Source organism: Anastrepha ludens, chromosome 5, assembly GCF_028408465.1.
Source record: "Anastrepha ludens isolate Willacy chromosome 5, idAnaLude1.1, whole genome shotgun sequence".
NCBI lineage: Eukaryota > Metazoa > Arthropoda > Insecta > Diptera > Tephritidae > Anastrepha > Anastrepha ludens.
This window is the reverse complement of record NC_071501.1, coordinates 6,341,266-6,356,164: the sequence shown is the minus strand read 5'-3', so window position 1 is coordinate 6,356,164 and position 14,899 is coordinate 6,341,266. Positions and strand designations below refer to the sequence as shown.

The 14,899-nt window shown below is 33.5% G+C and overlaps 1 protein-coding gene across 2 annotated transcripts in view; it reads right to left on the bottom strand.

Moving 5' to 3' along the window:
- The window catches only part of LOC128862741 (uncharacterized), a 56,434-nt gene that overhangs the window by 13,357 nt on the left and 28,178 nt on the right, over window positions 1–14,899 (bottom strand). The window contains exons 4-5 of one of the 2 annotated variants that reach the window (XM_054101444.1): window positions 13,692–13,987; window positions 2,376–2,588 (exon numbers count right to left, since the gene is read on the bottom strand). In XM_054101444.1, the coding sequence (XP_053957419.1) occupies window positions 2,376–2,588; window positions 13,692–13,987 (509 nt within the window). The remainder of the gene's footprint in view (window positions 1–2,375; window positions 2,589–13,691; window positions 13,988–14,899) is intronic. The other variant, XM_054101445.1, reaches the window with a different exon arrangement.

Here is a 14,899-nt window from a genome sequence, read left to right as displayed (position 1 = left end):
TTTTCTATCCTCAACAGAGCCAGTTTCTTGAAATTTTTGCACCAAACTTTGAGTTGTCGACTCATTCGGATGATTATTTCCACCAAAGAAATCACAAATCCCGAATTTTGCGTTATTTTGTTATTAAAGATCGATCATTTCCATAACAAGTTTTAATAATTTTAACGCATTACATCGTGTAGCTATCCATGGTTAAAATTGTCCACTTGTCTAAAAATACGTTCACATATGCAATGATTAGCAATAAATCCACAAAAATTAATCTACTCGTTCACATTTGGCAGATTAGCTGCACAACTAGCATTCAGCTGTCAAGACTGTCCTGAAAGGATTTTCTTCAGAAAAATTAGTTTGGGGGAATATTTTAGTGTTTTTTGTTAGTTCAATTATTATTAACGATATGAAGAAAAGACAAGGAGAAGCAATGCTTAATTTTATTTCGCAATTTTTTTTTCTTTTTTTATTTTAATAGACAGTTGGAGAAAATCCGTAAACGATGCCTACTGTGGTTGCAAAAAATTATGACATTAATACGTATGCGAAATTCGATATTACATTTTATAATAAGCAATAACAGATGGAAGCGTCTCTTGACACACACTTTTTTCTGTAATATAAATGCAGAATTAATATCTAACAAATATTTTATTGGAACTATGTCTTTTCTTTTCCTATGTCCATTTTATTAAGTTTTTACATTGACGTTTCTCATTACATTCGTAATAATAATTATCGATGCATTAAAAAGTATATTCATAATCAGAGATTAGTTTATAATCCCGGATTTAGGGAGAGAAATTTTGTATGAGCAATCTTTCTTTTTAATTACGGATTGGGAGTTAAGCTTGAAAAAGTAGATAATCTACTTTTATGAGAATCTCTTATAAAGGGTGGTTAAGTTTCTAGGGCCCGTGTTGATTTTGAATAAAGTACAATTTTTTTAAGAAATTATTGTCAATTCTCTTTATTATGATAATACTGATATAGCTCAATTACGTATGGAATAAAATATCGGCCAAATGGTCGCCGTGGCTTCGCCGGCATACCTCCATCCGGTGGTCCAAATTTTCGATGACGCTGAGGCATAATTAAGGTTCTATGCCGTTAATGTGCCGAATTATCTCTATAGCTCTTGAATTGTTGGTGGCTTATCGACTTACACCTTTTCTTCAAATAATCCCAAAGAAAGAAGTCCAACGGTGTCGTTGACGTTTAGGTGTGGTTCACATTCAACATCGGCCCTTGAAATTTTACCACCCCTTAAATGACACATGTCAAAGATGACGTAAAAAATGTACGGCCTAGGAACTACTCACTACTGACATTTAGGCGTCACTTGCGAATTACTTTTTTTTATAATTTTAACACACTTGGCATCCATAGTTGAAATTGTCAACCTGTCTAGTTGACAAATGTCAAAGATAGTACAAAAAAGTAGGTACCATCCAGAAGATATTTACCATTGATATCTAGGCGTCACTTGTGAAAGACCCTTTATTTATAATTTTATTTTAAATTTTTGTTATTTCCACTCGGTCTCAGTTTTAATGCACCTAGGCATGGGCGGAGCACCAAGACTGTTTGAAATTCTATTTTTTAAGCTTTTGCAGGCCATTATCTTTTTCTGCTAGTTGCCTTGATTGCGCAATATAACCAGTTATAATTATATTTCATGTCAATAAATAAATAAACCACCTTTTGCTGGACTAAATCGGAGATTCGTCTGCCATTCAAATGCCTACCCCTTAATAAGAAATCATATTTTTAATCAATTCGAAAAATCATAGCAAAAAATAAACGATCAAAATTTATTATCGCTTGAATATTAAACATCTGTACTTTTTAACAAACTCGTTAAGTACTTTTTAACAAACTCCTTAAGTACTTAATAATAACTCAGATATTTTTGTAGTTACTCCTAAAAATTAAAATATCAAAAACTACATTCCAAAGTTCTTTTCTTTTTGTACATTAAATATTTGTTCATATACTTTGATTTAAACAAAACAAATAAAAGACAAGTTATAAATTGATTATATATTTTTTTAAGTATAAATCACTATAGTAAAGTATTACTTAACACATAGAAAGCAACACAATGATAACAAATCGAAAACGTTTCTTTATAATACAAATTTTAAAATATCATTCGAACTTTTTATGATTGTACGAGTACGCCACTTAATGGAAACACTGCATAAATACACATTTTTTAAAATTTTTTTTTTGTTATTTTCTGTCTAGTCTTAATGTTTCCGCTGATGGTTATTTGCACGATCATGAACTTGAATATATGGGTGGATTGTAGGTAAATGTGTATATACGAGTATGTACGAGTATATTTTTGTGATGGAACAAAACTTACAGGTTCATACCTGTCGTCGTGGACCTAGCGTACGGTTCACTTGTGGAGGATGGCCCCGCGTTGACGTTGACGCCGACGCCGACGCTAGCGCCTACACCTGCACCCGCACCAGCGCCCACGTTCACGCCCTGCACTCCACCACTTGACGCTGACGACGATGGCAGTCCTAATAGTGAGGCTAAGACATCTTCTAGCGATGCGGTGCTCAACGAGCGTTCTGGCGCTAAATTTAAGATATTCGATACGGTTTGTTTTTCGTTTTTAATGGCAGAAAGTTTTTAAAAATGAGTTTTGTTTTATTTGTTATTTGGATGTGAAGGATGGGTAAGGTTTGGGTTAATTAGGTTTATATTTTTTTTTTTTCATAAAATGTGTTGCATATTTGTCGATCGCCATTAGTTGATGCATGTTTCGAAATTTGAATTTTGTTTTTTTGAAATTCATGGGAATAGTAATGTTTGTGTGAAAAAAGAAAAAGAAACAAGAATACAAAACGCATATTTATAAAAATGTTTGCTTGATTTTCTTTGGAAATCATTACAGTTTCTAGCCTTAAATTATGCTTAACTAAATTTGACTAAAAAATATTCTACTATCAATAATAAACGTTAGCAATATATGAAATACATTTGTGTATGTAGCGCCAGAGTACTAAAGATGACTGCTTCAATGAGAATTTGCTCTATTTTCTTTTTCATTAATTTGTAAAAAGTATTTTAAAAATAATTTGAAAGAACTCGAATTTTAATTATTACATTGAGAATTTTCGTACTGTTATCGCAAGTAAATACGTGAGGAAGAAGGGAAACGCTAAGTGGTGGGAGTAGTTTGAAGCGTGGAAAGGGTGTTTCTAGGAAAGCGGTAAAGAAAATTTGTAATATAGCCACTGAAATGCAACTAATTTCTATGAGAAATGATGTGAAGGAAAGTTAGCCTTAAAAAAACATGAAGTACTTATGAGCTCTAAGTGCATATGGTGAATAGACCAGTGTTCAAAAGCTAAAAGTGCTAAAAATATTCAGTTATAAAATCTACAAGTGCCACTAAGCTATTCAAGATGATGTGACTGAAGCTTCATATAAAAAATATCGAAAAAAAAACCAAATGGACCAATAGACACAAATGAGACCAATAGTAATAACAAAATAATGCAAACGTAAATCAAATAAAGTAAAGTTAGATGGTCGCCCCCGAAAAGGTGGGACCTCAGTTGGACTGGTAAAAGGAGGTCGTTTAATTTTTCACTTTTAAACCCACATCACTTATTGTACCAACCCCATTTTTCGGCTTTAACAAAAACAACCTAAAAATTGATCCAAATAAAAACCAGGGAATACTGGAATGGCACAAACGGCTTTAATCAGTCCAAAAAGTTCCTGAACTTTAATACCAACAGAGCAAAATCTGCTCTAAGCCTGGATAAAAAGGCCTTAGATTACTCTGTGTAGCACTTACAGGGCACTTTGCCCGCAATAAACATTTCAATTCAATTGACTATCTAGCGCTAGTTTATGCAGGTTCTGTCGTGATGAAGAGGAGTTCATGGAATACTTAATCACCTATTGTGAAGAAGAACCAGAATCCTGGGCTCGTACCTATTAGAGGATGAAAACTTACAAATGATCCCTCCTAAGGAGCTGATGCGATTCCTTGCAATAATAAATAGTTTAAATTAAGCATAGGAGCGCAAAATAGATCAATCTGATATTAGCCTAATCCTTACAACAATTGCCAAACCCGAAACAAAAGAGAGAGCTAGGAATGTTAGACGATGAAATGTTCTCTGCTAATTGGAAATTTCTACCGGCAGCTCAAATACATGGCTCTTAGTTCCTCAGGCAGAGTAAAAAAGTGACTGCTAAGACACCTGAATCTTCGGTGCCGTGACATATTGCGCTATAGAAATAACCGCGGCTGCCGTAGTGAAATGGTTTGTGCGTGATTATCATTCGGAAGAGCTCGGGTTCGAAACTCATTGTGGAAACACACAAATTATGATAGAAAATGCTTTTTTCTAATATCATCCTAGGAGGCAATGGCAAACCTCTATGTATATTTCCGCCATGAAAAGGCTCCTCATAAAATTTACCATCTGCCGTTCGGACGTGACACAAAACTTTAGGTTCGCACATAGAAAAAACTCGTAATTATATCAGCCCAAGAATTGTGCCTTCAGCATCATCCAACAAAAATGTATGGAGAATAGTTCATGTCTGAATCTAAGACACATGGTGCAGTGCAGCTGAAGACTAAATGAGTGCTGAGATGATTGATTGCGTCTCAACAGGCTGCAGATAACTAGCGCATAAGGAACTCAAAATTATTTTGAGACTAGCCTCATGGATTCCCATTGAACAGCTTAATAAATTAAGATGCCAATCATTAATTCGAGTAGTGGCTTTGGTCGCTTCTGAATCACCTGTGATCAGAGCAACTCTACAATCGCGCATGTTAGTGATATCGCCCAACGCATGCTGAGCTGACTGGGACAGAGACAAGGGACACCTCCTTATATCCACCCAATAAATTTTGAAGACAACCTCTTGTAGTGGTATATGAGTGTCGTTTGAAAAGTCTGGAACTTTTTTATTTTTCGACATATTCTCCTTTTAGGCTTATACACTACGTCCAAAGATGTTATAGTCGGTTGATACCTTCCGAATAATAGGATTTGTCCAAGTCGGAAAAATAGCCTTGCGTTTCTGAGGATGCAATATGATGGTAACTCTTGCGTAGCTCGTACGTCACCTCCGAATAATTGCTGATTGTTATCAGAAGATTTTCTTTTCAACCACTGGTTTGCGGAGTGGTAAACATTTTTTTTAATTTTTATGCTTCGACATTTCCATTCTTCGGTAAAATAACTTATTTAGTAAAAATAGATGATAGATAAATTATTAGATTTGGTAAGGTTAGGTAAAGTGGCTGTCCTTCGACGCAGCTAGGCCAGCTAGAGACCCCTTGTGATACCACCGGAACTATTCTATTATTACTCTTCTTGGTCCTCTCTCAACCATTGAGTGGCCTTTAAAAAGCTGCTTATACTAACTGGTTGAAGATTTGCAACATTTGCAGTGGTGTCCAGAAAAGCGAGTCCCAGTAATCTCAACCGACTTCTACACAGAGCCATGCACCCACATTGAAGATGTTCGACTGTCTTTTCCTCTTCTATATCCAGACAGCTTCTATAATAGTTATTGGATGGTACCCCTAATCTACTGGCATGTCTTTCTATAAGACAGTGCCCAGATAGGACACCTACTACGATTCTTAGATCCTTCCTACTTAATTTAAGTAGACTCTTAGTGCGTCCCATGTTTGTAAATGTTTCCAGTTGGAATTTGTGTGTCTGTCTATTAGGAGTTTACATGTTGCCAAGGGCATGGGCATGTCGACCTCGTCCTGACTAATTTGGAGCGTGGGGCCCAATCTAACTAACTCATCTGCCTTACCAAGTTATTAGCTCAACAAAATTTTATAACAAACCAATGATTTGTAAATAAAAAAAAAACAAAATACATTGACATAAAACTTTCATATACAACCATGCGTCATCTGTATGTGGCATATGAAAATATTTTTATTAATAAAGTAATATATAATAATATAAAGTTTTTACACATAAATACAACAAAAAAAAAAAATTAGATGGTATCTATGTAAATATAGCAGCGCACTTAGAAGTATGTATGTAACAATCATATACATATAACTGTGTATACAAATCATAAAGGCATGTTTACATATATACTCATATTTTAAATAGGTGTAATATTATTTGCGAAATATTAAGTTCATGATATGTATGTATGTATTTATTAATTGCGGGTTAAGCACAAAATAAAAATTAACTAAGTATAGTTGAAAATATTTCGAATGCTATGCTTATAAACAGATGCGGTTAATTACAAATGTAAAACAGTGAGCAGTTATAAATAATGCGAACAATTTTTTTTTGTTTTCAATATAGTAATAAAACATAAACAAACAATAAATGGACTCTTCTAAAGTTAAAATAATTATAAGAATTAATAAATCATAACGATTCGTCTGTAGTTCTGTAGTATACATTTATTATAATCATATAAATTGAAAGTTAAAAAATGAAAAAAAAAAAAACATTTTACGTTATATTTAGTATTTTTAAGTTGACATGTGTGGTTTACTCGATTTGTGAAACGAGTTTAACAACATTTTGTATGTATAGGGTTATTCAATAGGTGCGCTTCAACTTTTTTCCGATAGGGAAGGCGAACGACGCAATATTTTTTATTTTTCGCTTGTCATTTGTAAACTTCATTACTATACATTTCATCATGGAACACTACACACTTGAGCAACGATTGCAAATCGTGCAAATTTTTTATGAAAATAATCGTTCTGTTGCTGCTACTTTAAGAGCATTACGGCCATTTTACGGTCCATTTAACAAGTCGTCCCGTTTTGGGGTTATGTGAAGTCATTGGTCTACAGTAACAAGCCGGCGACGATTTGTGAGCTCAGAGCCAATATTGAACGCGAAATTGCTGGAATTTCGGCCGATTTATGCAAAAGAGTGGTCGAAAATTGGGTTCAACGATTGGACTTCGTAAAACGTGCACGCGGTGGTCATGCAAAAGAAATCGAATTTCATACTTAAATGTATATGTTCAAACTCGATAATAAAAAAAAAATTAGTTAAAAAAGTCAAACCGTTTGTGTTTTATTCAAAAAAGTTCAAAAGTTGAAGCGCTCTTACTGAAAAACCCTATATTAATAACAGACATTCTTTAACAACTATGCCTTGCTTCAATTGTTAGTTTATTAGCACTCGTTTGTTCATGTGTATGTAGGCGTGAAAAAGAGTTGTTATGGGCTCAGTTAATGGCAGGATTTTCGAGCGGCAGTTAGTGTGAAACTTAGTGTCAACTGAATGATGCCTTTAAAATTGTTTGATGGAATTTGTTTAGAAAGAGGAAACTTGTGAAAAAGTAGAGTTTTTTTTCTGATGGCCTGATATGTACACCTGTGCTCACAATAATTGCAGCGCGACATTATGCAAAGTTTTGACTATTTAATTACTTTTTTTTTATAGTATTAACCTTTATACTAATGGTAGTAAAGGGTTAAGGTATGGGCCTTTAGTACTGCGACCATATTGATCTATTGTGCACCCTATGCTGTCTATTGACTGTTAAGTTTGCTTATGAATCGTACCAGCTCCTTCTGAGGGAGTTATTGTAGGTCTTCATCTATAAGCATGAACTTGTTTAAAAACTTTTTCCTTCTATGCGGCAACCCCTGACATTCGATGATGAGATGTTTCATTAACCATTAACATTTATACTACAACAAAAACTACATAGTTTTAAAAAATTCAAGAATTTCTTTATATTTCTAACTTTTTATTTCTTCATTCATTCATCAAATAAAGTTCAACTCAAATAGATTTCTAGCACTACAGCTTAAATAAACAACACGGTGAGGTACATTAGTCACAATGCAAAAAGAGTATTTCCAGATTAAGTTTTGACATTTTGTTTTAACTCTTGTGTGTTGAAGAATCTTTCTAAAATTTTACAAAATTGGTTAGACTGGCGTATACATGCTACGTGTACGCAGTTCTTCACGCATAAATTTGGTCTTGTGATGAGGTGAATGGAACATATTACTGAGTCTAAGATTGCAAGTAGGACTATTGGAAAGCATTAGTTCCAGTAAGAAATGGCATTTTATATGATTCCTTTCTATGTCCTTTATAAACATTACCGACGGAATTTTTCATCGCATTTCTAATGCTGGCAATGCTAACAAAAGGAATTTACTTTTATATGTAAGCAAACTACAAGGCCAACGAACGGAACAAATGGCAAATCTAGTGAAACGTTTCTGAATCTTCTCAGTTCTTAAAGATGAACCCATATAGAATGGATCCCATATAATGCTGTAATATTCAGGCTTGCAAGAGAAAAATAAAAAATTGTTCTGGAGCTTATTTGAATCACTTACTACAAAATCGAGCATAGGCCTAGACTTGGCAATCATTGAGCCTATATGTATATTTAGAAAACGACATTTTCGATGTAAATATCTTTCTTTTCATACATTTTGTGAGGGTGTTAGTGGCCAACTTATAATCGAAATAAATCGTAACGTCTACTGAAGGACAATTGCTGGCATTTACCGGCATTAAGAAGTAAGAAGTTATCATTTTACCTAGCTTCCAATCTTCTTAAGTCCTCTTCAAGTCTCAGGCAATCATTTACGCCCTCTATACGAATCTTTAGAATAGTTCTGGGTATGCAGCTTTGCAGATCATTCAATTTTGGTATGATGTTGCGCCAGTTTGAGTAACTCAAAATTCTCGTTGATTTTTGATGACTTTTCTTTTGTGTTCTTTTATATAACGAGTGTACGAAATTTGTTTTTCAATGGAGAAAATCTCAAAACGTCAGTAAAAAAAATTGTGAAAAATCAAAGCGATTTTTGAGCTACTTCAAGCTTGCGCTTTATTTGGCAAAATTCAATAAGATGTAAAACTGCAAGCTCGAAATGTTTCTAAAAATTGTAAAAGATTCTAATTCTACTAAAAAACCTTGAAATTTTGAGGTAAATTCGTTGAATTTTTAATGTTGTACTGAATTTTGAAACTATGGTTTGTATGGTCTTTGTTGTAGTATAAACTTTATTATGATAAAAAAAAAAATAAAAAAATTAAAAATAATCAAAAAGCTAGTTTTTAATTTAGTAAAAACAAAAGTGGCGGCCGCTGTAGCCGATTGGGTTGGTGCGCCACTACCATTCGGAATTCAGAGAGAACGAAGGTTCGAAAATATATCTGACGTTCGGAGTCGGCTTTAAACTGTAGGTCCTTCCATTTGTAGAACAACAAAAAACAAAAAAAAAAAAAATTAAAAAAATTAAATTAAAATTTCTCAATCATTTTTGTTTAAAGTGTTGTCAAATGCAACATTAACTGCAATGAGTTGACTTATCTCTTCCAAACTTTTTGATTGGCGCGATAACCGCTCGTTTTTCGCCGCCAGTATCATCTGTTCGAAATAATCGCTTGTTTGTTCATTCAACTAACAAACTCAATGAATGAGCCTATTGTGCGATGTGCCTGATTGCGTAATAATTACAGCAATATTATAGATTTTAATGTTAATATTAAGAAATTTTAATTTAATATTTTTGTAAATTTTATTTATTTATTTATTTATTGAAAAGAATAATATTATAAATAATGATTCCACTTAAAAGGTAAGAAAAAATAGGAACAATGACTGGCTGCTAAGGCCACATCATATTAGTTTGTATGACTTCTCTCTGTAGACTGAAATAAATAAATATGTCGCTCTGCTATTATTGTGAACGCAGCTGTATGTACATATTTAAATTTATAGGAAAATGAGGTCTCAAATTCTTTAATGTAAGCCCGAATAGCTAATTAAAGTTTGAGAAAATTTGGACTTGTAAATTGCACATTAAATTTCATTGCTTCGATGAACTTCAATTCTTCATTCTTTTTCCTTATAATCAAATAACCTTTCGCTAATTCTGCTGGCTTTTAATTTTATTTAGAATAACGAATTAGTCTATTTTAAAACTCAGCCAAAATAGAAAATTCATGGAGTTCGTTCGTTTGCAGATTTTTATTTCGATGCTCAATTTTAGTAAATTAATTTCTTGCGTAAATTACTAGAGCTTTTGTATAATTACTTATATCTACGCACTAGTAACCTGAGTATAGAAATGCATACATTAGTTAGAAGTTTGCGCAAACGAAATTTTATATACAATTCTTCTTGAGGATTTTTCGAAAAACTAACAAGAATCGGCGGTTGAAACCAATTTTGGTGTGAGGCATGAAATTTAGTGAAAAGTGAGAGCAAATGAGAGCATGCAGAAGATGATAGAAAGTAATTTAGTATGGGTTTTAAGTGTTGAAGAAATATTCTCCCGACTCTAGGCGTAGTGACCAACGTAGAATGTATTTCGTTGTATTTCGAGGAACCTTCATTTAGTTATAGTTAAGGCACTTACACATCTTAAGGCACTTCAGGAGTCAGTTAAATCAAATGCTTTCTGGTATGGTAAGGGATCAAAGGCTGCGCAAAGATTTGACAGTGACAAGTTACTTACCGTCCCCCGTGGAAACCTAAGAAAACTTAGATGGGGTTCAAAGTATTAAACAACTGCGTAAACTGTAATCATTTCGGAAATCTAGTTTTACAACAATTTCGAGAATAGTAGAAAATGGTGGCATAAATGTATTTTAACTGAGCGAAATTACTTTGAAGCAGTCGATATAGAGTTGAAAAATTATTGAAGTCTGTAAAATTTATAAATAATTTGATGGTAGTGGTGATTGATTGGTCCTTGAACACCATTCACAAAAGGCATCTACAATGAATAGCTTACTGAGCAGTCTTCAAATTAATACTTTGAAATCGTTTTCTAGAAGGCAAGAAGGGAAGAAATTTAGCGCCTTCTATGCTTGAAATGGTTGATATAGAAATTTTAAAATTGCTAGTGCATCGTACCTATATTTAATTTGTGAGTTGGTAGCATCTCTTGGCAGTGCACACACCAAATTTCAGCCAGATCGGCGTATTTCTGTGTGTTTGGCGCATTCATTTGAATCGAGAAAGTCGAGTGATTTAAAAAAAAGTTATTTTCCATCCCGACAACGCAGCAGCTCACGTTTTAACCCTTGTGGACGCAAAACTAATAGAAATAGGGTTCCAACTCGCTTCACATCCCCTTATTCTACAGACTTGGCTCTCTCAGATCCCTCGGACTGCAAATTGTGTCCAAATTTGAAGAAATGACTGACAGGAAAAAGATTTTATTCAAACGAGGAGCTGATTGCTGAAACGAATGACTATTTTTCAGACTTAAACAAATTCTATTATTCAGAAGGGATTCACAAACTAGAGCAGCGTTGGACGAAAGGAGGTTAGGTAGTGCTGGCTGATCTGTAAAAAGGTTTCACTTATACCTCTAGTGTCCATTGTGTTACCACTGTTATGTACAGGGTGGGCCAAATAAGACCTACTAATGTTAAGCACAAATAACTTTTTTATTTTTTGACACATTTATTTTTCTCTTCTTGTAGGTTATAATTGAATTTTTGGAAATTTATTATGGAACCCTACAGTACAACACAACGCGTTAAAATTATCGAGTTTTTCTATTCTTGTCAACGATCAATTGTTTTAACGCAGCGTAAATATCGGCAACATTTTAATTCCAGATCAGTTCCCACAGTCTTCATGATTAGGAAAAAACTGTAGATTGTGGAGCTCTGAAAATCCAAGGGCAACACACAAACAACAGTTGCACCCATCTAAATGTACTGTTTGGTGCGGTATTATGGCCACTAGAGTTATCGGTCCATATTTCTGGTGGATGAAAGCCGGAATCGATTTCAGGAGCTTCTTACAGAACATTGATTGAAAACTTTTTGCGGCCAATGGCGGAGAAGTATCGTAATTTGTGGTTTCATCAAGATGCTAGGCAACTGGACGTTGAGCCTTTTGTAAGCAATATTCTTGAATGGTAATATTTTGCAGTCTTTTCTAGAGAGTGATAAATAAAGTTTATAGTTTATCTATTCCAAGTCCTAGCATAAGTTTGGAAGTTCCAGAGCTAGCTCCGCATTTAGTTCCGTTTCCAGAAACGAAAGAGTGAACGAAGGGAGACTGTGGCGGAAAATAAAAAGGTTTATCACAAACAATTAAGTAGTTTTTATTTTTGCACGAACTTTCCAAATGACCCTTGTACAGCTGTCTACTTGCCTAATGTGAAAGATGTCATGAAAAGGGTATCGTCTAGGAATTATTCACTACTGACAAGGCGTCACTTTTGCAAGACGCTTTATGGTATATCCCAATTCACCGCAACTGCCACATTTACACAACATTTTCTTTGAGTTTATTGTGCAAGAATTTAACTTCTATAAGTTAAAGATTTTTTCACGCTGCCTTCTTTATTCTATTCACTACCTTATGACCTATGGACATTACAAAACGATTCATCCTTTTGTTTTTCGGACGTAAATATGTATTTATTTCACTTTTATGATATGTTTTACAAACAAGTTTTAATTTGTAATATATGTGCGTATGTATGCAAGTAAATTGTCATCGTCGAAACTTAAAAGCTATAAAAAGGAAAATCATAAGTTTTACAACTAAAATTTAATACAAAGTAATTTTATATCGACTACAAAAACTATTTACGAGTACATTTAAATTAAAAGCTCAACGAAATAGTGGTACATAATAAACGAATATATGTATGTAAACAATGTTTTGAGCATAACAAATGGATGATAAAATTTTTTCGTTTAAAGTGGTTTGCGATTTTTTCTTAATTTTTCGAATTTAAAAGTATTTTTTAAAATATAATATTGCAACATTGGTTATCTTTTTTGAAGTTTTTACAATAAATCGAAATTAAAGTAAAATTTATGGTCAAATGATACAATCAAAATACAATTTTAAATATATTTTTTATATATAAACATAAAAGTTATCGAGTATATGTTTTAAAAACAACATAAGACAAAAAGTTGGTGCTTATTGCATAAACCGAAAAGATGTGGTGCGAACTATTTTTAAAAATGCGTTATTAGCTGCTATTGGATTCTAGTATTTTACTTTACTCTTAGCATCTGTAGCTTACAAGGATGCCGTCAACTAATTTTAGTAATATGAAAAAAAAAAAATTAAATTTTTAAATTTAAAATTAAACAAATGCATACGTATGTATATATTTGTGTGCACTTAAAGATGTAAAAATTAAATGTTTACATGCTAATTGCAGTTGCTAAGTTTAACAATTTCTTTTGTTTTTTTTTGCAATGCTACAAATTATTAATATGTATGTGTGTTTATATGAAATGTTATTATATTATATTTTTTCGGTGACATCTAAAATGCTAAACAACTATGATTATTATTTTCAACTCGGTTTTGTTTTTTGTTTTTTTGCGCCAATCGGCTCACACTACCAAACCAACCAAACGAAAACTATTTGCAAGCTAAACTTTTTCTTTACTCTACATTTTTGCAATAAGAAAAGTTAGCTTATGCGAATATTTACGCGCTGCATACTCGCGCGTAAATATTTAATGCAAAAGAAGGCTGACCGTTTGACAGGTGTTGATGCAAATGCATTTGTGTGTGTGTGTGTGTATTTCTGGTAGTTTAAGCATCTCAATTCATCGCTCATACGTTTAAGTTTAAATATTAATATTTATATATATAGCTACATATGTATGTATGTATTTGAATATGAAGAATTCGCTTAGTTGCCTAAATCATAATTGTGGACTCACCACCGCCAACGATACTAAGACCGTTCATGCGTAACACATGTGGATTTGTGGTGATCGCTGTGGTGATGCCAATGCCACCAACACTATTTGGTGTTGTTATTGCCGTTAATGTATTTGATGATGAATTATTCGTATTGTAATTGTAATTATAATTGTAGTTGTTGTACTGGCTGCTGCTGACGCTGTTGTTGGTGTTGGTAGCGCTACTAAATGCTGTTGCTGTATTCTCGATGACCGGTGTTTGTGGTGAGTCCAGTGGGCGTATGCCAACAAATGAGGATTCAAGCCAACATTTTCTAGAATTCACAAAATTCATGGCATAGCAAAAGGAAAGAAAAGAGCATAAAAAGAAGAAAATTAATTAGTTTAAAATTTACAAGTGGAAATATGTAAAAATATTAATTTGTTAATTAACAGTAACTGTTAGTTGAGTTAGTTGTAATTAGTGCATCAGTGCGTTGTTATACTTCTAGAAGATTTTGTAGGAGAACACAATTACATTGATTTTTATATTTTAAGTAGAGTAGGGTTGCCATACAGTGAAATGCGGTTATTTGATTTAAGAGTGTTAGCTGTTTTATGCTACCGTTAACGTATTCTAAGAGAACTTTTACGCCACGCAGTGCTAATGAAATGCATTAATGAAGGTTTTTATGGCTGATATTTAAAACTAAGCATCTACTAATATATAAATAATCGTATATTATTCTTAAACCGCTGCTTAACAAGTTTCTTCAAATCAGCATCAATATCAAAGCATACATTTAGGAGACACCTGCTCATGTGCATGTTTTGGCGTTTGCGTAAATGCCATTTTTAGTTTAATTTTTCGGTTTATACTAAAGTAATTAATTTTTTTTTATAAGAGCGTACAATTGTTGGCGTATGCCGATGATATCGACATCATCGGCCTTAACAACAGCGCTGTTAGTTCTGCCTTCTCCAAACTGGATAAAGAGGCAAAGCGAATGGGTTTGGCGGTGAACGAGAACAAGACGAAGTACCTCCTGTCTTCAAACAAACAGTCGGCGCACTCGCGTATCGGCACCCACGTCACTGTTGACAGTTATAATTTCGAGGTAGTAAAAGACTTCGTGTATTTAGGAACCAGCATTAACACCGATGTCAGCCTTGAAATCCAACGTAGAATCTCTCTTGCCAGCCAGTGCTACTTTGGACTAAGTAGGCAACTGAGCAGTAAAGTCCTC